This window comes from Haliotis rubra, unplaced genomic scaffold, assembly GCF_003918875.1.
Source record: "Haliotis rubra isolate DU_JTF1 unplaced genomic scaffold, ASM391887v1 Scf37, whole genome shotgun sequence".
Taxonomy (NCBI): Eukaryota; Metazoa; Mollusca; class Gastropoda; order Lepetellida; family Haliotidae; genus Haliotis; species Haliotis rubra.
This window is the reverse complement of record NW_025767046.1, coordinates 1234593-1260446: the sequence shown is the minus strand read 5'-3', so window position 1 is coordinate 1260446 and position 25854 is coordinate 1234593. Positions and strand designations below refer to the sequence as shown.

The 25854-nt window shown below is 39.9% G+C and overlaps 2 protein-coding genes across 2 annotated transcripts in view; one reads left to right on the top strand and one right to left on the bottom strand.

Annotated features, from left to right (window-relative positions):
* Positions 1–14227, bottom strand: part of LOC124285898 — a 42127-nt gene extending 27900 nt beyond the window's left edge. Inside the window, exons 1-10 of the mRNA XM_046722181.1 lie at positions 14194–14227; positions 12642–12722; positions 11858–11927; positions 10880–10969; positions 10209–10322; positions 5661–5801; positions 3216–3332; positions 2353–2691; positions 1220–1644; positions 214–937 (exon numbers count right to left, since the gene is read on the bottom strand). Of these exons, the coding sequence (XP_046578137.1) occupies positions 214–937; positions 1220–1644; positions 2353–2691; positions 3216–3332; positions 5661–5801; positions 10209–10322; positions 10880–10969; positions 11858–11927; positions 12642–12698 (2077 nt within the window). The 5' untranslated portion in view covers positions 12699–12722; positions 14194–14227. The remainder of the gene's footprint in view (positions 1–213; positions 938–1219; positions 1645–2352; positions 2692–3215; positions 3333–5660; positions 5802–10208; positions 10323–10879; positions 10970–11857; positions 11928–12641; positions 12723–14193) is intronic.
* A 7877-nt stretch (positions 14228–22104) lies between these two features.
* On the top strand, positions 22105–24349 carry LOC124285879 (SPRY domain-containing SOCS box protein 3-like). The gene has a single exon (XM_046722158.1). It carries the CDS (start codon positions 22419–22421, stop codon positions 23088–23090), a length of 672 nt encoding a protein of 223 aa, XP_046578114.1. The 5' UTR covers positions 22105–22418; the 3' UTR covers positions 23091–24349.
* Positions 24350–25854: the final 1505 nt, after the last annotated feature.

Below are 25854 nucleotides of genomic sequence, written 5' to 3'. Positions count from 1 at the left end.
ACTGAAGACAGTTGGAACATTGAGGACTTCGATATAGATTAACATACACTAGTATTCCTTGAAACTTGATGCATCCTTCTAGAGACGCTCATTGATTTCATGATGGCAACTCTCTCTCTAATTTCGGTTTCTTCAATTTGAGCGGTATGTCTGCCGGGCTAGAATCAAAGGGTGTTCTCTTTAGACTGTATTTAGTTTCTAAATCGGAGTATCTCGATGTTGTGCTGGATCCCGATGTTGTGCTGGATCCCGATGTTGTGCTGGATGTGCTTCTTGGACCACCAACAGAACTCTTAGGAAGGTATTCTAAGATTGAAGCATATGCTGGAGCCATGATTCTGTATTCAGACTCATGTTTAAGGTTGTCCACAACATCCCTGTTTCTACTTGCCGGGGGTCTGTACAGCTGAGATGACCTGAATGTCTTCTGAGTAGGAGAGACATAAGGCTTCTTTTGAGATGATGAAAACCCAGACCGCACAGACTTCTTACCAGGAATAATTACTTTCCTGGCAGTATGTGTTACTCTTGTTTCCTCCCCTTCAGACCAATCTTCATCTTTGTCCATGAAATGCAGCTGAGCACCCCATTTCCTGATGAAACAGTCACGCATGGAGCGCCCCTTGCACTGGTGTTGGTCCTGTGTTCTGTCCACCCAGAACACGGAGATGTTTTCATACTCCTCTGGTGTCAGTCCTGCTAGGTATGTGTCAATGGATGATGGAGATGAAGAGCTGGTGACAGTGTCTGGTTGACTTTTGAAAAGTTGGTCAAGTCGGTGACCGATGTCATCTGACTTGCCAACATAGAGCGGAAAGTACTCTACCGAGTCTTCATAGTCAAGGACCGTTGCTATCTTAAAGTAGCCGCTTGTCTTGGTTTGTGGTCTTTCAAAATATGGAAGTTGTCCTCTGAATAATTTATGGCAAGCTTTTATCTGAAACAGAGACAGGCACATTTTGACTGTTTGTAAATGAATATGATGTATTGTGATATTTTTAGTAGAATATGGAATTGAATGCTGTGCTAGTCTTAAAATTCGGAATAACAAAAAGTAATAAGAATTCAAAAGACTCTCCTCATAATTGAATTAAATTATGGAAAATCAATAAACTTGGACAATTAACTTGGACATAGGAATGGATCATCCATTATTCCTAGTAGATCAAAGGTTACTCTCCAACAGTCCTAAGTTATTCTGTTACATTCATTATCTCACCTTATTTGGTGTTTTTACTGCTTGTGGTTTGTCTTTAGCTGGAGAAACAGATGTTTTCCCTGGTGAAGGTCTTGATGTTGATAGTTTGGACATTGTTGCCTTTTTACCAAGGTCAAGGTCGGACCAATCTGAACTTTTCAAAGGTGACTTTGTTTGAGGTTTGTATTTTGGAGCTTTTATTACTTTTTCAGTGTCATCATCTGACTTGGAAGGTGTGGATGAAAGAGAAGCTGTTTCACTCCGAGAAGGGGGGTCCATTAGTTTTGTTGGTGGTGTTTCTTTGTTTGATATTTTGGGTGGCAGGACAGTAGTACTGGTACTAGGTGATGGACTGTGAATCATTTTGGGATTTGATTTGATCCATGTCAGCTTAGTCTGAATCTTTTTATCGGTGAACGTTTTGGGTTTAGTGACAGCAGGTTGTCCTGAAAAAAGACACAAAACTACACAAATTGTGAAAATACAAATACCAGGAGAACTTCCTGTTATCAAAATACGTAAATAAAATATGTTTCAAAACATAAGGAATGTTTGATTTCCCGTCAAGTGCTCTGTGATGTGGCAGGAATATTGTTGAGTGTGGCATTCAATCAAAGAAACAAATCTGAAGATCTGGTTTAGAAATGGTATTCAGTAGCCCATGCTTGTCATTAGAACAGGATTGGGTGGTTAGCCCTCCTGACATGCATGTCTTCTAACTGTCAAACATACCAGTGACTATGACCTTCAGTGATGGTCACTCAAAACTGGAGACCTCAATTCCCTGCCCAAATTATGTATTCAAAATCCTCGAGTTATTATGTAACACATTTTTTAATACGTGATTTTGATTTTGATTTTGCCCTTCAAGATCGTTTGAAATCAATAAAATTGATACATCTTTGCATTAAGCTCTTAAGACACTTTGACAGAAGGTTGTTTAGCTAAAATAATTGTGTAACTAAAATAGTTGTTGCCGACAGCCTTATATTTCTGTTTTATTTCACCAGAAAGCTGCTTCTCCACTGTCTATATGTAGAGAGTTGTATGTGGCACCCATATTTTGTTACCGGCCACATCACATGCGTTCCATGCTTGTGACATGTGCCATAGATTTATGATTTTACAACTAGGTCCAACGACAACTAGCTTACCTTTATGTCCAGACATGACATCCTTCAGGTCAACCGAGAACTGACTGTCAACATGGACATTAAGCCTCAGTTTATCCTTCACAATACTCAGCAGGCATGTGAGAATCTCCTTCAGTTTGTGCTGGAGAAAATCTTGCACGCTGATGGTTGAGTCCAGCTTGAGGTTGAGAATAATGGAGCCTTTCTCTACAGAGGTCAGAAGAGCACCATTCAGGGGGAGATAACTATTGATGATACACTGATTATCCTTGAAAATCTTGAAGAGTCTCCTCTCAGTGTTGGAATCCTGTTCCATGGATGTGATGGTTATTTTTGCTCTGTTATCCGATGTAGCATTTCCTGTTACAGGAAGGATAATACATGGTAAGTGCAGAAATGACAAGTGAGTGAGTGAGTGAGTATTGTTTTACGCAGCTTTTAGCAATATTCCAACAAAATCACAGCAGGGGACACCAGAAAGGTTCTTTCACATTGTACCCATTTGAAATTATGTGTCTCTACAAGTCAATGACAGCCAATATTTACAGTCAAACACCCTTACACTGGTCATTTCATGATAACAAATATATGGCTTAATGACTCATTATTAAGTGACTATGTTCTTATATCCATGTTTACCTATTTTCCAGCAATATCAACAGAAACAGGTGTTACAGATTGTACCTCATGAGGAAATAAGCCTGGTTCTTTGGCATAATTAGCAAACACATAAACCCACAAGCCTATCCCACTGCATGTATTCATTAGTAAGGAATTATGAAAAGCCTATAAACCTTAAATTCTTGTTGCAGATGAGACAGGAGACTTAACTCAAAGGGGTTGTAGTCCAGTAAAACTGTCATGATTGATGTATCAGTACCTACCAATATGGATGTTGGCAATGTTTGTTGACTCCCCAATCTGTGTGATATAATTACACCCAAGATCATCCGTCTTGAGTGTACACTCATTTTCCAAACCAATCTGGACAAAAGAATTAGCTGAAACAAAGTTAGCAGCCTGTCAGATAGTCCAATAATATCAAGACAGCATCAAATAAAGTGAGAGTGATTGTCACACTCATAATGGATCTGAACTCCCTCGCAAGGGAGATAACTCCTTCCAAGTTTCAGGGATAGATGGGACCAAATAGGCCTTCAAGTTCAATGAATACACTTTTTGTCTGGTACACCCTGTGTCTTCGATTATTCCGTGCATTATGTCTCCATCCTGTTATGCATATCACTAATTGGTGTCTGGTTCAAATGACACAATGACATTACTTCAATTGTCTGGTTCAAATGACACAATCACATTACTTGAATTGTCGGGTTCAAATGACACAATGACATTACTTCAATTGTCTGGTTCAAATGACACAATCACATTACTTGAATTGTCGGGTTCAAATGACACAATCACATTACTTCAATTGTCTGGTTCAAACGACACAATCACATTATTTGAATTGTCTGGTACAAATGACACAATCACATTACTTCAATTGTCTGGTTCAAATGACACAATCACATTACTTCAATTGTCGGGTTAAAATGACACAATCACATTACTTCAATTGTCGGGTTCAAATAACACAATCACATTACTTGAATTGTCTGGTTCAAATGACACAATCACATTACACTGAATTGTCTGGTTCAAATGACACAATCACATTACTTGAATTGTCTGGTTCAAATGACACAATCACATTATTTGAATTGTCTAGTTCAAATGACACAATCACATTACTTCAATTGTCTGGTTCAAATGACAAAATCACATTACACTGAATTGTCTGGTTCAAATGACACAATCACATTATTTGAATTGTCTGGTTCAAATGTTACTTGAATTGTCTGGTTCAAATGACACAATCACATTACTTGAATTGTCTGGTTCAAATGACACAATCACATTACTTCAATTGTCTGGTTCAAATGACACAATCACATTACACGAATTGTCTGGTTCAAATGACACAATCACATTACTTGAATTGTCTGGTTCAAATGACACAATGACATTACACTGAATTGTCTGGTTCAAATGACACAATCACATTATTTGAATTGTCTGGTTCAAATGACACAATGACATTACTTGAATTGTCTGGTTCAAATGACACAATCACATTATTTGAATTGTCTGGTTCAAATGACACAATCACATTACTTGAATTGTCTGGTTCAAATGACACAATCACATTACTTGAATTGTCTGGTTCAAATGACACAATCACATTACTTCAATTGTCTGGTTCAAATGACACAATCACATTACACTGAATTGTCTGGTTCAAATGACACAATCACATTACTTGAATTGTCTGGTTCAAATGACACAATCACATTATTTGAATTGTCTGGTTCAAATGACACAATCATATTACTTGAATTGTCTGGTTCAAATGACACAATCACATTATTTGAATTGTCTGGTTCAAATGACACAATCACATTACTTGAATTGTCTGGTTCAAATGACACAATCACATTACATGAATTGTCTGGTTCAAATGACACAATCACATTACTTGAATTGTCTGGTTCAAATGACACAATCACATTACACTGAATTGTCTGGTTCAAATGACACAATCACATTATTTGAATTGTCTGGTTCAAATGACACAATCACATTACTTGAATTGTCTGGTTCAAATGACACAATCACATTACACTGAATTGTCTGGTTCAAATGACACAATCACATTACACTGAATTGTCTGGTTCAAATGACACAATCACATTACTTGAATTGTCTGGTTCAAATGACACAATCACATTACTTGAATTGTCTGGTTCAAATGACACAATCACATTACACTGAATTGTCTGGTTCAAATGACACAATCACATTACACGAATTGTCTGGTTCAAATGACACAATCACATTACACGAATTGTCATGACTGAAACAAGTGGCAATATCACCAGTACTTATACCATATTTACTTCTCTAGCTACATCTTCGACAATGGCCATTGCTGCTAATACTACTACTGCTACTACTGCTACTACTACTACTACTGCTACTACTACTACTACTACTACTACTACTACTACTACTACTACTACTACTACTACTACTACTACTACTACTACTACTACTACTACTACTACTACTACTACTACTACTACTACTACTACTGCTACTACTGCTACTACTACTACTACTACTACTACTACTACTACTACTACTACTACTACTACTACTACTACTACTACTACTACTACTACTACTACTACATCATATTGAAACCAGACCCCATCAGCACCACCATCTCTAGTATTGTAACATAGTTACAGAGGAATTACTCTACATACTTAAAGGTTCCTGTGAGTTGTTTCCAGCCTGCCAGTGGTATGCTTCGGCTGATTGAGGAAGGCGGTAAAATGTTGTATTGAATTTCCTCTCATCATTAATGTCATCTATGACATATATAGGCTTCCCAAGATCAGAAAATCCTGATGAAAACAGAAGAATATAAGCAGGTAAAAAATAAGAGTTGATATAACCTTGTAAGATTGATGAGAAATGTAATGCTAATTTGTTTGCTAACTATACTCTTAAAAAAAAGTAGGGGAACCTGGGCCTAGATTTTCGAAGCTCTCTTAGCACTAAGAGAGTCGTAAGTTAATGTTAATGTACGGCACTTACGACTATCTTAACGCTAAGAGAGATTCGAAAATCGGGGCCCTGAACTATCAATTTGGATAGGAAGTATAAGCATTAAAAAACTTTTCAAAGACAGACATTTGAAGAACACGCCACCATTTCTCTTTAACACCACCCCAACATGGGATGCATGTGCACAACGCAGTAGCCCCATGGGGTGTCATTCTTGATTTTGATGGTTTTCCAGGAGGTCAATAAATCACTGTAGACCATTAATTTTGACAATCATCTTGCATCACACAGTTGTTAGTGTTTGTTTCTAACCATTTTCTGGTTTGAAAATGAAAATCATACACATGCAAATTTTAGACACCAGTCATCTTTTAAAAGCGATTACTGTACAAACAGCTATGGTCATAAGGAAGTGCAAGTGGTGATGCACTCTTAAAACATTCATTATTATCATATCAACATTGATTGACTCCGATATATCTCCCACTTTTTTTCAGTCGTAAGTTAAAAAGTCCCCCCTTTTTGAAGAGAACGTGTGTATATGTAAGTGTTCATTCAGTAATAGACCCGTAGAGATCTGTGTTAGAATTGGTCTTCCGCAATCCATGTTGACATTGTTGTCGTAAGAGGTGACTAACAGGACTGGGTGGTCCGGCTCGCTGACCTGGTTGTCGTAAGAGATGACTAACAGGACTGGGTGGTCCGGCTCGCTGACCTGGTTGTCGTAAGAGGTGACTAACAGGACTGGGTGGTCCGGCTCGCTGACCTGGTTGTCGTAAGAGGTGACTAACAGGACTGGGTGGTCCGGCTCGCTGACCTGGTTGTCGTAAGAGGTGACTAACAGGACTGGGTGGTCCGGCTCGCTGACATGGTTGTCTTAAGAGGAGACTAACAGGACTGAGTGGTCCGGCTCGCTGACCTGGTTGTCGTAAGAGGAGACTAACAGGACTGAGTGGTCCGGCTCGCTGACCTGGTTGTCGTAAGAGGAGACTAACAGGACTGAGTGGTCCGGCTCGCTGACCTGGTTGTCGTAAGAGGAGACTAACAGGACTGAGTGGTCCGGCTCGCTGACCTGGTTGGCACATGTCATCGTATCCCAATTGCGTAGATCGATGCTCATGCTGATCGCAGGATTGTCTATTCTAGACTCGATTATTTACAGACTGTCATCATATAGCTGGAATATTGCTGAGTGCAGCAACAAACCAACCAAACCAATCATTCGGTAATTAATCAACAGTACATTTATTCTTTAACAGGTTACAAATTAGAGGCCCAAGAGGCTTGATTATGTATTCTATTATACAAAGGATATAATTTAATAACAGTTAGTTTCTTTACATCAAAAGAAGCCTGTAATCCTCGAGGTAGGAAGTATTAATACAATATACAGTCATGATGTCATTCCAAGCAGTTATAACCAATAGCATCAAACAGAGAACCGGTACCATAGCACAGGATGTGATATGAATGAGATTAACATGGTCATTGGATAAGATGTGAATAGCTGCATTTCAATTATCATAAAACCACTGCAACAAGATAACTTGCATATCACATGACCAGTCTTTTATCTGTTTAGTACACCTGCAAGCTGATACTGAAATCTGTATGGTCCATTATTGTTCATGCGGGTTGTTTTGCATAATGGATGGAAGGGGGAGAGGGAGGATGAATGTATGGTTGGAAGGGGGAGTGGATGGATGAATGTATGGATGGAAGGGGGAGTGGATGGATGAATGTATGGATGGAAGGGGGAGAGGATGGATGAATGTATGGATGGAAGGGGGAGCGGATGGATGAATGTATGGATGGAAGGGGAGCGGATGGATGAATGTATGGATGGAAGGGGGAGTGGATGGATGAATGTATGGATGGAAGGGAGTGGATGGATGAATGTATGGATGGAAGGGGACTGGATGGATGAATGTATGGATGGAAGGGGGCGGATGGATGGAAGGGGAGTGGATGGATGAATGTATGGATGGAAGGGGAGAGGATGGATGAATGTATGGATGGAAGGGGAGAGGATGGATGAATGGATGGATGGAAGGGGAGCGGATGGATGAATGTATGGATGGAAGGGGAGCGGATGGATGAATGTATGGATGGAAGGGGAGTGGATGGATGAATGTATGGATGGAAGGGAGTGGATGGATGAATGTATGGATGGAAGGGGACTGGATGGATGAATGTATGGATGGAAGGGGAGCGGATGGATGGAAGGGGGAGTGGATGGATGAATGTATGGATGGAAGGGGAGAGGATGGATGAATGTATGGATGGAAGGGAGTCGATGGATGAATGTATGGGTGGAAGGGGAGTGGATGGATGAATGTATGGATGGAAGGGACTGGATGGATGAATGTATGGATGGAAGGGAGTGGATGGATGAATGTATGGATGGAAGGGGGAGTGAATGGATGAATGTATGGATGGAAGGGGAGTGGATGGATGAATGTATGGATGGAAGGGGGAGTGGATGGATGAATGTATGGATGGAAGGGGACTGGATGGATGAATGTATGGATGGAAGGGGAGTGGATGGATGGAAGGGGAGTGGATGGATGAATGTATAGATGGAAGGGAGTGGATGGATGAATGTATGGATGGAAGGTGGAGTGGATGGATGAATGTATGGATGGAAGGGGAGTGGATGGATGAATGTATGGATTGCAGAAGTGGATGGATGAATGTATGGATGGAAGAAGTGGATGGATAGATGAATGTATGGATGGAAGGGAGTGGATAGATGAATGTATGGATGGAAGGGGAGCGGATGGATGAATGTATGGATGGAAGGGGAGTGGATGGATGAATGTATGGATGGAAGGAGTGGATGGATGAATGTATGGATGGAAGAAGTGGATGGATGAATGTATGGATGGAAGGGGAGCGGATTGATGAATGTATGGATGGAAGGGACTGGATGGATGAATGTATGGATGGAAGGGGACTGGATGGATGAATGTATGGATGGAAGGGGGAGTGGATGGATGAATGTATGGATGGAAGGGGAGTGGATGGATGAATGTATGGATGGAAGGGGGGATGGATGAATGTATGGATGGAAGGGGACTGATGGATGAATGTATGGATGGAAGGGACTGGATGATGGATGAATGGATGGATGGAAGGGATGACTGGATGGATGAATGTATGGATGGAAGAATGTATGGATGATGGATGAATGATGATGGATGGAAGGAGTATGGATGGATGAATGTATGGATGGAAGGGGGACTGATGGATGAATGTATGGATGGAAGGGGACTGATGGATGGATGAATGGATGGATGGAAGGGGACTGGATGGATGAATGTATGGATGGAAGGGGGAGTGGATGGATGTACATACATAAATGTCATTGTATAATCAGCTACTTTCCAAAAAAGCCTTTTGTTACTAGAATCTCCACATGAAGATCTGACAACCTGCAAGGAGAAGATTGCTTCTGGCAAACCCGAAGTGAAATCTGACAGCTCTGTCTGAATGAAGTAACAAATACAAATAATATTTGGCATAATTTCTTTACCACCTTGATTCTCATTTTACACACAAGTATACCCATTGAAATAAAAAAAACATTCCTTCAATGGTGTTCCCTTTTTGTCCCAATGGTGTAACCTTTATTATTTACATTCTGAACAGTCTAAGCTTGTTTCATAACAAAGAAATCAGAAGTAGTGATCTGAATCTTGTTGAGAGAATTTAGGAGCCTTGACGTGGATCGGCTGATTTCAAAGTTCACGTATCAACAGTCCTATGGAGTAATTGTCTGTCTTGATGCAGAAAGGTTTTGGTGTCAAAGATCTGATTTAAATAAGATCAGAACTTCTGTCCCTGTAACATAGGTTATATTTGGGATTACACTTTCTTAGTAAAGTACAAATTCTAGTCCTTTTTTTGGTTGAGCTCCATCCTGATTCAAACCCACACCCTCAGGCACCTAATCCCCTGCACACAAAGTAAGCTAATCGCCTAACCCGCTCAGCTACCATGACTTCCACTAAAGTACTTTACTAAGAAAATGTAATCCCAATATAACATATGTTACATTTGACCACTTTCTAAAATGGCATTGTGTAATTCTGTCCCTGTGATCATAACTTGAGAACCCAACAGTACCTCCTCAGTCTTCTTTTGGAGTAATTATGGAAGAAAACAATCCAGCCTAAATCAGCCTGGTCTAATGTTTACACTCATTTACACCTATGATTTAAACAAGTTAATATCCAACTTACTGTCCAACCATTTCAGGGCATCAAATACTCGCTCTCTCATAAACTTTTCTGCCATTCTTGAATCGACAATGAGATACAAGGCTTCAAAGTTGACATGTTCTCGAAAGCAAATTGCTGAAATATGAAAAAAGAATTTACTTGATTTCATTCAACAGAGTGACATATTCACTGCTCAGTACTTATTCATATTTCATGGAAAACATTTTGTTTCTGATATTGCTCATGACTGGATAGAGAGGAAAGACTACAGTCTTTGGTATTTCATTTCTTTACTTCTTTTGTTACAAATCTATGAGATGTAAACTTCATTCTAATGTTATAGCAACCTGTTTCGCCAACACCCCTGAGGATCAAAATCTGGGAAGACCCATGCCATGTTCATTCCTGTGCACATCTGACATACCAGGAATAGCATATCATAAGCAACAGCAAAATTTGAGTTGAATTAGATATTTCTTAAAAGTGCTAAAAAAAATACATTACAGGAAAGGTAGTCTACAGCCAAGGACAAGAGAAACATGAAATGATTTTTAATGATAAACTGTACATACTCAAAAAATAATTTTATTGCTGCAAACAAAACAGAAATTTCAATTTACTTCTACATGAGATCTGGACACTCAGTGATTTTTTGGTGAGGTTGTTACAGAAAAGTTATATCTAAACCTTACTGGACAAGTCTTCTTCTGTACAAATGCTTTGTTCTCCAAGCTCGGCTCGTAGTTTATTGGCCGTCCTCTCATTGTCCCAGTGTAAGATGCCTGCAGGGAAGTAGCATTGCAAGTTAAAAACAGTTCAGCTGAAAATACCACACATTTTGGAAACACAATATGAGATTTTGGGCAAATACCGGATGATATAATCATAAATAACATCATAGTGCTTGCAAGTCCTCGATACATTTAATTCATGATTGACACATTTGGTTTATGATTGTTGTAAAGGATTAAATCAAAACAACATTTTTTTCTGATAATGGAGATATGGGATGCTATCAGGTATTTACAGTTGTATTGAAGATAGTATTCAACAAAGTAATCAGTTATGTAGCATTGATGCTTGTTTGTTGTGAAATTGAAGATGCAATCAAAGAGGCATGGCAATTGGTTCTTGTTTCTGAGATGGTCATTGCTAAACTTGGGGGCTTGTGAAAGTGTGTTTGTTCTTTCTGAGGTGGGCGGTGGGGTAGCCTAGTGGTTAAAGCATTGGCTCATCGTGCGGAAGACCTGGTTTCCATTTCCCACATGGGTACAATGTGTGAGGCCCGTTTCTGGTGTCCCCCGCCCTGATATTGCTGGAATATTGCAAAAAGCAGCGTAAAACACAACTCACTCACTCACTCTGATTTATGCCAAACAGATTTTAATTTTTTTCATCTGGTATCTGTTACAGTGTATCTTGTTTTTCTCTTACACACATGTGTTTTCTCTCATCAGTAACACTGGAATCACCTTTGAGCAATCATCAATTGGGTGAATACAAAATATTTATTAAATTTGGTCTCTGGAAACAGAAACTGAAAGCTATTCCAATACTCAAAGTAAGAACTGTGTAATTCAAGGGAAGCAACTCTGTTGACCCTGTTGAAAGTTGACTGTGTGTTTGGAGCACCACTTTGGTGATAGATTTATGGTTATCAATATACTTACACACAGGTTTGGCTGTTGGTGTTGGTCTTGTTGCTGTTGCTGTTGATGTTGATGCTAACTCAATATTGGTCTGAAAATGAAAATTTTACATGCTAAATTTAATATCATAGCTATGGTTGGTGTAAGTATCTGTACAGCCATTTTGTTTCCAAACTATTTTTAAAAATATTAAAATGAGGTTTTAAAGGTATAAATAACACAGTTCATAATAGATTTCACCACATAACTTCAAATATAAACATCACTGAATTAAAAGGTCTTTCCTGATTAGATTATCAAAACACTGAATGCAACAATACTACTTAATAATCATCTGAGCATAACTTGTTCTTATGAAGAAATAGATGAGAATCAGGAAGTAACCTAGTAACCTAATCTATTTAACATTTACACATGATATACAGGGAAACTCCAACAGATTTAAAGCCTCTATATGAATTACTGAAATTCTGTAGAAAGAGCAAGAAACTAAGAAAATAAATTCTTTCTTTTGTTTTGTTTTCTATTCTTTTGATTTATTTTTTCTTGTAAAAAATACCTTTTTATGTTCAAAAAGAGGCAGGAGGAAAGTAGGCTACATCTGTTGTTCTGGTCCCAAGACACATTATTATTGGAACATCTAGTAACGATTTATTTATTTATTTTTGTAAATCCTCTTTATCACCATTATTGGGTACTGGTTATTCCTTTCAGTCCTTAGAGAATTCATTAATCAAAGTCATTTGAATGGCCCATGTATTACTTTCCCTAAAATTGTTAATTGTGTTCTTTAACTGATACATACACGGATTTGTTGAAAGATTGGGGTATCTTCCATGGTTGCATCCATCATGACATCCATCTTGTCTAGGTTATTGCCCTTGTGCTAAAACATGAATTGATGATTCAGCTTATATAAACAAAATAATCATTTAGTCAAAGAATCTTTAAATTCCTACAAGCATTGTTTTATATATATGTTCAGTTTTTAATCCATACCACTGATATAATGTGTGTATTTTCTCGTGTTTGCTCATTGCCGATTCGATTCTCCACATGGGTGTAACCTGTGAAGCTCATTTCTGGTGTCCCCACAGTGATTTTGCTGGAATATTGTGAAAGGCAGAATAAAGGCCAAATTACTCACGCACTCACTCTTCAAAGGGAACATTACTCAAAGTAATCATTAGTTATCAAGTGTATTACTTCCCTATCTTGTTGTGACAAATACCTTGACCCATTCACTTTCGTTGTTAGGTTCAGAGTCGGATTAAGATCAAAATGTCCAATCAAACTGTTCTTACACGTGAGTGCGTTGCTGTGCAGGAATGATGGAGGTGGTGAAATGGAGCTATTGGTCTAGGGTATCGTCATCATGACAATAATAATCTACACTGGATAACTGAGGATGACATAACGCAAAGATACAGCCTTTGTGAAAAGCAGGGGGTTATGTTAGTGTGCAAAGTTTTATACAGGGCCAAATCCTCAGGAAATATTGGTAAATGCCACGACATACTTGCACACCGCAAACCTTGCACCCCACCCACACCTACACACCACGCCCCATACACACGAAACTACAACCCAGGCTCTGCACCCCATACACCCCAAAACCACACAATGCAGCCCACGCCCCTTAACCTCCACACACTAAACCTCATTCTCCACGCACCATACCCCACACTCCACCCCACCATACCCCACCCACCCCACCCCACACTCCACCCCACCATCCACGATCCACCTTCCACAGGCAGCTCATCCACCCCACTTTGTCGACCCCCAACACCCAGTTGCCTTGCCTCAAACGCAGTCCTACACTCACCCCAAGATGACCACCCCAACACACAGTCAAACGCAGCCCCACCCTCACCCCAAGATGAACACCATCAACTGTGCACAGTCAAACGCAGCCCCACGCTCACCCAAACGCAGGACATGCCACTTCAACCATACCATAACATTCAGCCTCAACCCTCAAGTCTTAAGCATAAGCTATTTTTACACTCCACCTCTGAGATATGTAAAGTACCACCTACCCACCCCAACCGTCGACCCCTTCGTAGCTCTCAGTAGTGCAGGAGGGTATAGTATTTTCGATCCCAACACTCACACTGGTACACATAGCTGACTACATTTTAAAGCTGTTCCCATCAGCGAGGCTCATTCACTTACGCCATTGTCAAATCTGGGACTAACCTTCCCTTCGCAAAGGGGCACCGACCCGCCCCCTTAACTGTTTTAGATTCGTCACGTCGTATGTTTGATTACACAAACTCGCTACTTATAAAACTATCATGTTTAACTCCATAATTACGTGTCGAGTAAACAAATCCTGTTTGTCCTCTGCTTACACTGGTAATGACGTAGCTTGTTGCGGAACGCTGTCGTGACCTGTATAATTATAGGCGCATTTGAGATATGTGCATGCGAAAACCTACTTTCTCTTTCGCTTTCACCCGCGGGGCCTGTCACAGGAGTGAAGACTGCAAAGCAGATCTGGTGATCTGACTTGACGCATCAGATATTGTTTTCCATGTGTGTAATGCCCATTACCTGTGAAGATCCAGAAGTGATCTTCAGCAACACACCATATCCTTAATTAAATACTGAAATATCCAAGGTCCCGATCCACAAAACGTTCGTAGAGATACGACATTCGTAAATCTATGATTAACTTGCGACAGGTCGTAACGTTACGATCACGTGTTTGCTGATCGGGACCCTGTCGATTCATACATCTTATCACATTGAAGTTCACATGCATGATACGTAGAGGCAGACAGATACTGGGAAACAATCAAAGTCAATGTCTTGTTAAACTTATCAATATTTGGATATTGATACACATATAGAGGTGCATTTATTATTACAACGAAACTGAGACACAACGGGCATATTAAAATACAACGGTACTCGTCTTCTTTTAGTTTCAGATTACAAAATTTACAAAGTCTGTTTTCCCTAGGAATTTTACTAAATCGTCCTGTTTGAATTAATAACTACTGTGAAACACTAATGAATATGGATATAGGGCGAGCTGTTGTTTGTCTCTAAATTATTCGAGTGTGTGAGTGAGTATGCTTAAGGACGCATCAGCAGTTTTGCAGCTATTTGCGGTAAGAGAAACTATTCTGACTGACTGACTGAGTTTGGTTTTACGCCGCTTTAAGCAATATTCCAGCAATATCACGGCGGGGGACACCAGAAATGGGCTTCACTCATTGTACCCATGTGGGATTCGAACCCGGGTCTTCGGCGTGACGAGCCAACGCTTTAACCACAAGACTACCCCACCGCCCCAGAAACTATTCAAATTAGGATTGTTATATACATTGGATTCTCATCCGCATCATGTTATGCGGTTCAGCTACAAGTATCCATTGTTTCAGTCACTGGACTATAATTCTTGCCAATATATAATTCTTGAGATGTGTAATAGTAATAGAAATGAAGATGAAGTCCATTTCCTGTTTGAATGTGATAAATATGTAACACTAAAACGTATTTACCTCTATTGGATTAATTTAACAAATGATTGTAAATTCATAAAGTTAATAACTTCTAATGACATGGTACTTTTATTGAATTGTGCTAAATGTATCAAATCAGCTCTTAAATGTCGATCTTCTGTAAACTGACAACTTAAATGTCTGCCTATTGCTATTACGCACTGTATTATTTTGTATTACTTTTTGTACATGGGCCGATGCTACAAACTGATTATAAAACTCACTTGAACGGTACAAGTATCGAGTTATCCATAGTTTCAGTCATTGGACTATAATTCATACCGATGTCTACCTCTGATACACCACTGCCAAAACAAGCCGGGATATACCAGGATCTGTTGCAGTGATTTAATGGGAGTAGCATTCTTAGAATTATATCGATCTAACGGTGTTTTAAGATGAAGAAAATCTTTCGATCTGACGGTGTTTTAAGAGAAAGAAAACCTTTCGATCTAACGGTGTTTTGAGATAAAGAAAACCTTTCGAGCTAACGGTGTTTTAACGTAAAGAAAATCTTTCGATCTAACGGTGTTTTAAGAGAAAGAAAACCTTTCGTGCTAACGTTGTTTAAGAAAGAAACCTTTCTGAGGGTGTTGTTTTCAAACGATCAAACGGTTTTTAAAGATAAAGAAAACCTTTCGATCTAACGGTGTTTTAAGACAAAGAAAAACTTTCGAGCTAACGGTGTTTTAGGGTAAAGAATCACTTTACGGTAGCGTCTCCAAATAGTATATGAATCTCTGTAGTCTCTGTAGGAGGGGCATGAAAAATATTACACATTTTTAGGAGAATCGTACAGAAACCTGACATTTTATGCTATACGTGTTGTTGACACTTTGTCTCTACGTGGTAAGTGAGGGGCATTACTTTCATTACACATTACAAAAACCGTTCCACAAAGCGATCGTAGCGCTAAGATGATCGTAACTCCTACGATCGCTTTGTGAAACGGGCCCCTGAGCCTCAAGTCTCACTTTGTGCGGGCCCGTGAAGATCCGGGTTAGAATTGGTCTTCAGTAACCCATGCTTGTCGTAAGAGGACTAACGGTATCGGGTGGTCAGGCTCGCTGAATTGGTTGACAGTATCATCGTATTCCAATTGCGTAGATCAATGCTCATGACGTTTGTCACTGGATTGTCTGATCCAGACCGGATTATTTACAGACCGCCGCTGGTGTATATAGAGAATACTACACGAGGTCTCATTACATACGAATTATACGAAACGAGTGTCCTTCCTGTGGTATCTGACCGAGTAAACTACTCCGTAGCACCTCGTTTCTGGGTTTCCAGTTGCTTCATTCGGCTAACATCACTGGTGGAAACAGTGCGTTTATGTTTTTCGACGGATATAATGTCTCAGTTCGACTCACAATTAAACAGCGACACGGCAACGTTTGCAATGTTTACATTCCCACAATGCATTTAAGTTGTAGAATGAATTCACGTGTTTGTTATGAATGAAAAAATAGTTACGTCAGAATGTGACCTAATTGAGAGGTCATCGGTTATCCAATCAAATCGTTACAATCTCAGGTCAAGTCGTTACGACACAGGTCAACGCGATACGACACTCGTGTGACGTACGAAATTAGTATGCAACTACCCATACGTTGACTACGTGGGTAATAATGCTGAGTACGGCGTTAAACAACCAACCAACTTACTCTTTGTGTGCCGTCAGCTTGCGTATATCGCGATATGAGACGGGGCCCAGTTTATACTGTTTACAGTAGGGGTGAGTGGGTTGCAGGGGTGCGCATCCCCCCCCCCCCCTTGTCTTGAAAGTTTATTAAATGACCATTGAATCAGGGTGAAAATGAAGTGTGCACCCCACTTTCTCAAGAGTGTTCATATCCACCCCACCAACCCTTCTCAAAAAGCTGTATAAGCCCCTGCAACATTAGAAGTTGTGATATTTTTTACACCAAAGACACTCGGTAAAATTCTATGTACATAGTACATAGCACAACTGAAGAAAATGGTCCAGTACTCAAAATCGTTTTAACCATAATACTGACGTAACAATTTCCTTCTCTTGAAAAAAGGCTAGATTATTGTTGTGTGTTTCGTAATATTTTCTGTCATGGAACACCTTTAAGTCGAATCCCCCGGGATGGAATAGTTCCCTAGAAACGTATTCTTGCAATAAGAGGAGACTCTATGGCCGACAAGTGAGTATGATTGCCGATGATTTTGGAGAAAATGCCTGCTTACTGCCGAGGAAATGATATGTAGATGTTGCAATCAGTTTGTAGACCCGTGGAATATGGTCGCCGATCGAATCTAGCTCTACATAGGTGCTGTCAACGGAACTGGAAATTAATAAACGAATTTAGAAGGTGAGTTTTCGCTGTCTTGACTGTTTTCGATGAGCTGTGGCGTATAACTTTTGAAATAATGACCCGATTGTGACCCATTTATAGCTCATTTTGTAGGGAAATCATCTAGCTTTCGATTGTAAGGCCACGGCGGGGCCTTAAAAATATTTTTACGTGGTGAAATCTAACTTTGATTGAGGAGAGGGTGGTTTCGTCGTTACATCCCTTTCCTTTTATATAGTAATAGGGTTGGGTCTATACACCTATATGTATTTCTAACGTCGTTTCTAAGCGAGACATGCCCCTATGGTTGTGTGGCACAGTGAGTTAGAGAATGATCTTGAAGACACTTCATCTCACAGTTCAAGAAGACCAGTTATTGAGTGAAGATTGTTTTTTGTTTCTTGGTTTCACATTAAGTTCTTTTACGGATAGATTTCTAAATTAGCTTTTTTTCAATTTGGAAATTGTCACGTAAAGTTGCATATTTAATCCTTTGTCTCATAGACCATTCATTTCGCCGAAAAACCTGTGACGCTATAATTAAATATTCTCTTCAAATCCTGCATTGTATGCGTCAGTTTGGCTGTACCTGTTCGTTGGCTGGCTAGGTCGCGATGGGGTGCTTCCTGTAATTGACAACCATTACATATACAAGTCAAATTTGTACCAGCAGGTCGGCCGGTCACCTGTGTCGATTGCGTCTGTATTAGGTAAGGTCTGGCTTGATTTTGGAATCAGGTGTTGACAACACGTATTTGTCATAAATTATTACCTCACTGACCCTACACCATTATCGTCTGCTCGTTGCACGTGGCACGCGACAGCTGGTCAAATCACACCAAGCAGACGACAGCTGTGGTCAGCCTGTCCGGTGGTCATTTTCACTCATTATTGACTTAGCGTCCACGCGACCGATACAAAGAGCTGGTCTAAATCTCCTGGGACAAACCCTCAGACAAAAGCTAACGGTAAAATCGGACTGGGTGATGGACGAGGTTAAAAGCAGATCAGGGAAATCTGAGGCTTCAAAGTCATCACGGCTTCTCCGCCTTCCGCCTCAACATACTTAGATCGTGTTCGTGTGTAGACGGTGCTCGGATTTACGCAACCAACTGATTAACTTGCCCTCAAGAGACAAAGCAGCTTTAGTTTCAGCCAATAACATTTGCTACACGTGACATCTGGGGCCCCTGCTAGGATACCAAGTCATTGACAAGTAAAACACGTGGCCCCACCCGGAATAAACCCAAACAATAGTCAAAATAAGGAAAGTTGAATTCTTATCACGTGTTGATTCGTTTCAACTGTTCAAAGGACAACCCTTTTGTCGTATTCCAGCATTTGGTTATTCAGTAGGAATGCAACAGCCGTGTTAACGCTGAAAGCAGTTCCCAGCGTGTTCCACTAGGGGGGTGGGGTGGGGTCGTGCGTTATATTTCCTTCCCCCTACCCCACGCGAACTCACAGCCGTGGCGGGTATCCTGTGACAAATATATTACACCTATACAACATCTTGATGCTGCTCAAATTACCCCAACTCACCACCAGCTGGTGAAGCGCACTGATGAGAGGCTACACCAGCTGACACTATCTCAACGCATTAGCAGAACAACTTTAGCTGTACCAATGTCTATTTAATGCTTATCCATATACACATGGACATGCGGAAATATTTCGGAAATATTCAACATATACATGTACTGAGAAACAAAAGAATCCATAACTTCCTTAAGTGGCATTTAGAAGCTGGTATTAAGAAGAGGAACACTTTTTATGGGTAGACAACTTCTTTATAGCAGTGGATGCGACGTTTCGGTGTAGATCCTAACACCATTTTGCTTGATAACGGTGTTAGGATCTACACCGAAACGTTGCATCCACTACACTAAAGAAATTGTCTATACATAAAAGGTGTTCCTCTTCAAAAGAATCCATACCTCTAGGTTTTATCATTTGTTTGATTTTTAATTGAAAATATCTTACATAAGCGATATCATATCCACAATAGTAACTGTACTAACGCTTAACATTCAAAGGACACTTCTACATTGTGTTATTTATTTTAAATAAACTATAATATAAGTTTTAAAAAAAATTAAATTGCACAACAAACATTTTTATCTTTGAATTTAATCTTTGAAAACCAGGGGTCTAATGGTTGCAAATCCATATTTTACCACCGTTTTCATTGTATCAATATATTTTACATAAAATTTTCCAAAATCAGATTATTTTTTTAAAATCTGTTGTAAGAATGTGTAATGATCAAACATACATAGTCAAATTTAACAAGTTCCTATTTTTCCAAAGTGAAAATAAACTCGGTATATTATTTCTGGTCTCCTTCAGGTCATGTTCATCTAGCGGATGTATGGCTCAATGTGTACGCCCCGTGCTAGCTGGGAGGGGATGTTGGTAGGCATGGGGTATATTTTGGGGGATACTAGCCGGGGAAGGGTGGGGGTGGGTATTGTTACTCTGAAATTATGACAGGTTCATATTGTAACATGAGAAAATAATTTGCAAGGGGTGTGACAAAAATGGACAGTTATATTTTGTTTAAGTATGTGTTGTCTCATTTTTCATGAGAAAATGGCAATATGGCATTTTCGAATGTCAAGCTGGATGAAAATGTATGGTCGGCGTCAAACTGACGTTTTTATGTCTTAAAGTACATTAGCAAATATTTGTCTCCTTAACGTTCTTAAAGGTTTTCCTTTTGAAAAAGAAATGTATAGAAAAAGTGTAATGATATTTCCGTTTTTGGCCAAGGTAACATACACTTAGACGCTTGGTAACATCTGAACGGATAATGGAATTCCCATGAATGCTTTGGGATTCGCACATGTAAGCACATATAAACATACAGACACGGAACTAGCACACCCCGTTCTTCATATTTGATGGCATCCTCACTTATGCAGAGTACCTATATTTTCATTCTGTAAAGAATTGTGCCGCATTTCCCTTTTAAACGCTGGTTCTCAATTAAACATTGCGCATCGATTTTTATGAGCATAATTCTCCCCGTTATTATCGTTGCAATTAAACGTCGGGGGTAAAGAGTGTCTGAAGGGAATGAGCAGGTTGTCTCGAAGTACCATCCGTTTTATTCTTATATTTTTTTCGGTTGTGTCGAACATCGGATAACTCGAAGTATGTATGTACGTCCTTAAAAGCCTTTCAACTTCGATACAGCCGTGTTTGGTTAAACATCCATGTGTTTAATCAAGGAACCACGACACGCAGGACAAATTCAGTGTCAGAGCACCATACGAAAGAAAGCTGTCAAAGTATTGTAGTGAACGGGGAAAATGCCTTGGTAAGTTATAAAGTGACAAGACGGGAAGGCATAGGCGACATAACTTCCAGAACAAAGCTATTATGGCGAATAGGGCCAAGGTATTCATTATAGATTTAATACCCTCTACAAACGAGGATGCTTTGATTGGGCACTAAACACACGTACGCACGCACGCACACAGACACGAGATGTTAGCGCTATGGCCATCGTGCGTCAAATACAATAGTAAAACGCTAACTATTTAATTTTGACAGAAACAAAGAACTGCACATGAAAGAAGCCCCAGTGAGGTGGAAAATTCAGAACCTGATCCTGGGTAGAACGGAATTAATACGATTCGGGTACTGTGAGACCGCTACAGACTAAGCCACCTCTTTAACATAGACTTAAACAGCATCTCCTGGGAACGCTGGCCTGACTGGCTGCTTTGTCCCATGTCGCACACCAATGTTGGACTGCCGATTAGGCACGCCGATCGACTTGTCTTATTTCAAATTCTGCCAACCCGATCAATATGCCCATAAAGACGTAACGATCAACTCGCTGACAAAACAGGAAACCATAAATATATAACGTTTCAGCAAAAACTGATAATATTGAATACGACTATCGATCTCAACCTGCCTGTGAACCAGAACCGCATGCTTAACAGCTGCTCAAACATTCAAAATATATTTATTTAAACATTTGATAATTTGATAACTATTTATACAGCATATTGTTTGTTGTAAGTAACAGGCAATAAAAATATAATTCGTTGTAAATATGATTATATTGCTTTACAAATTCGCTTGTTTTGTTCGGTACCTTTTTCTGGTATTTCCCCAAATCGGTGAATGACTTAAGCGGGATCATTAGTGTTAGCATATTTCCCGGCGGCAAACTGCCAAATATAACAGAAACTCTTTCCATGGACCCTCCTATATTAAACAAATGGCACATGCACATGCTAGAAAGATGATATTCTTTGCTCCATCGTGATTGTATAGAAGATGTCTATCAGCAACAAAATCAGGCAGGTTTAGGGGCTGGTTCTGAGACCGGGGAAACAATACCTCAGGCTGTCACCCCTATTCCAGCAATGGGCGGTCCCTACATTCACTGATAACTCGTTATCGACACGTGGCCGGCGCGCGACCATATTCCCGCAGGGATGAAAGGATGGGCGACAGGCGTACACAACACGATTCGTTCTCGCTGTGCGGTGCGCTCTTTGTTTCAAGGTCGGCAGTTGCTACCGAGGGCTAGGCCAGTTTGCCTAACGGTTCCAAAAGACGTATAAAAGGCAAGCTTGGGACGCACAATGCATGTTAGGCCTGGACCGGGTGGGTGGAGGGGCGGTTGCACCCGTGGATACCGTCCAACACCGCGAGTGGAACACACCCAAACAGCCGGCTTAAACACTTGGAGCAGACGACAACTATAAATCTTCCAGCAATATGCCAGATTCATTGAAAGACGGCTGCGAGGCCCGGTGGGCATGGAGCAGACGGGACAAATCTCACGAAGTAAGATTGTATGGCAAAAAGATGCAGACGGCACATTTCCATCCAAACTGGAGCAACGGAACCGCCGGTGTTCGGGGTACCAAACCCCTGAACTATGGAAGACACTACTGGGAGATCAAGATTTCTCAGAGGATATTTGGAACCAGCATGATGTTTGGACTCGGAACAAAACATGCCCGTCTGCATGTGGATGCATTTGTAAACCTGCTCGGGGAAGATGAGCACAGTTGGGGACTTTCACACAAGGGGCTTCTCTGGCATAATGGCAAATGGAGGCGGTATTGTTCTCCATTCCAGGAAAACGAGTCGACAATAGTGGGTATGTTATTCGACTGGTCTACAGGAACACTGACATATTTCAAAGACGGAGAGTGTTTGGGAGTTGCATTCACGGAACTGAAGAAAATATCCGAAGGTTTGTATCCTATCGTCTGCTCCACAGCTGCTAAGACAGAAATGACCTTGGGGTTAAAGTGGCGAAGTTTTTCCAACCTGCAAGACCGCTGCCGAGCGACTATTCTTACCAACCTTAATGAGGAAAATTGTATCGAGAGATTACCACTGCCAAATCCAATGAGAGAATTCTTGCGAGAAAGTGGTTGACATTCATCTGTTGTTGTTTGTGTACTATTCATTCATTTATCAACTTCGACGGTTTCATAGATTCATATGAAATACAGAAATCAACGGGAGAAATCTGTCTCAACTGTACAAAGACTTCCAAACACTGACTTCAATATGGCGTTTTCGTCCTGACATTGTTTCGCCCGGATGCTGCATAATTGATAACAATAATCGATACGAAGATCTATGGCCGCTTGTCCCAATCTGTTGCCCTTTGTTCGGGCCGGGGTAAGGGTAAGCCAAATTCACCACCGTTATTATACCACCCTATAAAGGTTTTCCAGAGATGTGCTGCTAAATTATACATATTTGACATTAATCATTCAGAACGAACACCGAGGAATGTTTCCACAGCATGGACAATGCGAAACAAAGGACAGAGCTGTCGCAGACACTGATTTTGAAATGTCGCCCGACGCTGACATTTCGTGTATAGTTATTAAGTTATTAGTGAAATATTTCCAAGTGCTATTTTTGTACTGAGCTTACGGGTGATATCGTATGATACTTGTAAGCAAGGATGAGTCCCAGCTAGTCAAATTGTGAATATGAATGTGTAAATATGTGTGTTCTTATCAAATGTTAGTTTGTTCGCAATTTCGCTCATTGTTGATGAGGCAATACAAAATGCTCTACATTTAATTTAATTTTATTCCGAAATATATGATTCATTTGGCTTGATTCTGTTAAGGGCAAATTTACAGCTGTTCATTATCAAATAAGGCGAAAGCCATACAAGCACTTAAACCGACGCTGGTATGGAAATCGATTTCCAACATATTTTTAGAAATAACCATTCATGCAGGCCGCTCAGCTTATAGCTTCAGTCATAAGATGAACGGCAATTTGGCTATGTGTTTTAGCAGTGAGCGTTTTGCGAACCTACTTTTGTGTGTGTGAGAGTGTATCTATTTATGTATGGAAGAATATCTTCATCATTGTCATTCCGTGACGATAACAGGCGGGTACCATGTGCAATATATTTATGAACCTTGTCTATAGCGAGATATAATATATTTTACTGTTTGAATGTTGTAGTGTTTAATCTGCTTTAATTTATTGCCTTAGATAAGTTCACGGGTCATTGAAATCCACTGTACATAGACCCTTCAGTTGTAGTAGTAGCGAGCTGGTAGAAGCTTGTACCATGTATGAAGTCATATTGTACATCAATGTATTGTAGATGAAGTCACATTTTATACATTTAAAAATGAAGTAAAACATTATTCTAAATAAGACTTACCTTTCTTGGTTATTTGAGCCACAAGTAATATGTTCTTGAAATGGGTAGCCGGTGCATTTCCATCCATCCTCGGTACACAGGGGTATATTCCTGTTCGCACTGTCCTGATGTAAGAGTAGAGGTATAAGAAGAGAGTGACGATCAAAACATATGCAATGTGCGCAGGGTGTTGTAAAATAGTAGAAGTTTTCAAATTTCATAAATCCTTCTTTTTGGCAACAAAAGTTCAAAATTAGAACCAATAATAAAATAACACTGTATAAAATGTCTATAACGTGAAAGGTCTATGATATTAAATACAGATGAAAGTGTATCCGCTACCAATGTTCAAGAATCCCACAAGTCTAATATGCAGCTGAGACTGATCTGGCCTCTCTGTTAATAGATTATATTGTTTACATTAGGTAAACCTTTGCACATCTCCAGACACAGGTTTTCAGTGACTTTTACCCTAAACATGCCATTGCCAAATTTGCTATTAACACGAACAACAGATACAGTACTACGACTTGTTTGATTGGAACTTAATGTGTTAAAACCGTTTTGTACTGCACAGCATTTCTCTTTTAAACAGACACCTTTGTGATTTGGCAATTTGCTTCTTTTGATGAAACAGTCTACTATCTGTAAACCCGATCCGAAATTCTTCCATGTACAGGGGCGGATACAGCTTTTTTAGAAAAAAAAAGGGGGGGCACACTATTGAGAAAGGGGGGTGCACACTTCATTTTCAGGAGCGTTTCACTGGTCATTTAATAAAATTTCAGGACAAAGGGTGGGGTGTGCATCACCCACCCCAACCCCCTCTGGATCCGCCTATGATGTATACATTGTACGAATTCACACTTTGAACAATCTTACTTTACAAAGTTTTTTCATATTTTCAGAAAAACAGCACTTTTATTCGAAAATTTAAACTTGGCTTCTTTTGTGTAAGAAGTTAAATGAAAATTAGATCTGCGTGATATCGATACGAGCGACATAATTATATACATACAGTATAAAAAGCAATACGTTAGGAAGTTCATTTCTCCGTTTGGTAAACCCCATAGTTCAATAATTACAGTATTTCGATTCTTCGTCAATTTGGGAGGGGTATGGGCTAGGGCTAGGGGTTGGGGGAGATGTTGGCTACCTTTGTGTGGATAATTACCGATCGATAGTGCCCGTATGTCGAGAGAGCTCTCTCCCTGTTGGGGGTATTTTTCGTCATTAGAAATACTTTGAACCCAACAGTCTCGCTTCGGTTTGCACTAATGAGCTCTATTCGACAAAGGTGTGATCACGTGATCGAGATGATGCATAATTAACGACCAGCGTTCATTTCACAGATGTAATTTGAGGACAAAAATAGAATAAAATATTTGAAAAGGATTCTTGGAAATGGCGTTAGTCCTGATATACATTCTTATTAATATTTTCCTACTTCGGTTATTGAATATTAAAAGCAGGACTTTGTTTCTAGATATTGTAAGCTGTATGGTATCGGTTTAATGGATC

Excerpts from the sequence above, each read along its gene's own strand:
- LOC124285879 (XM_046722158.1), top strand. The coding sequence starts at position 22,419 with ATGCCAGATTCATTGAAAGACGGCTGCGAGGCCCGGTGGGCATGGAGC.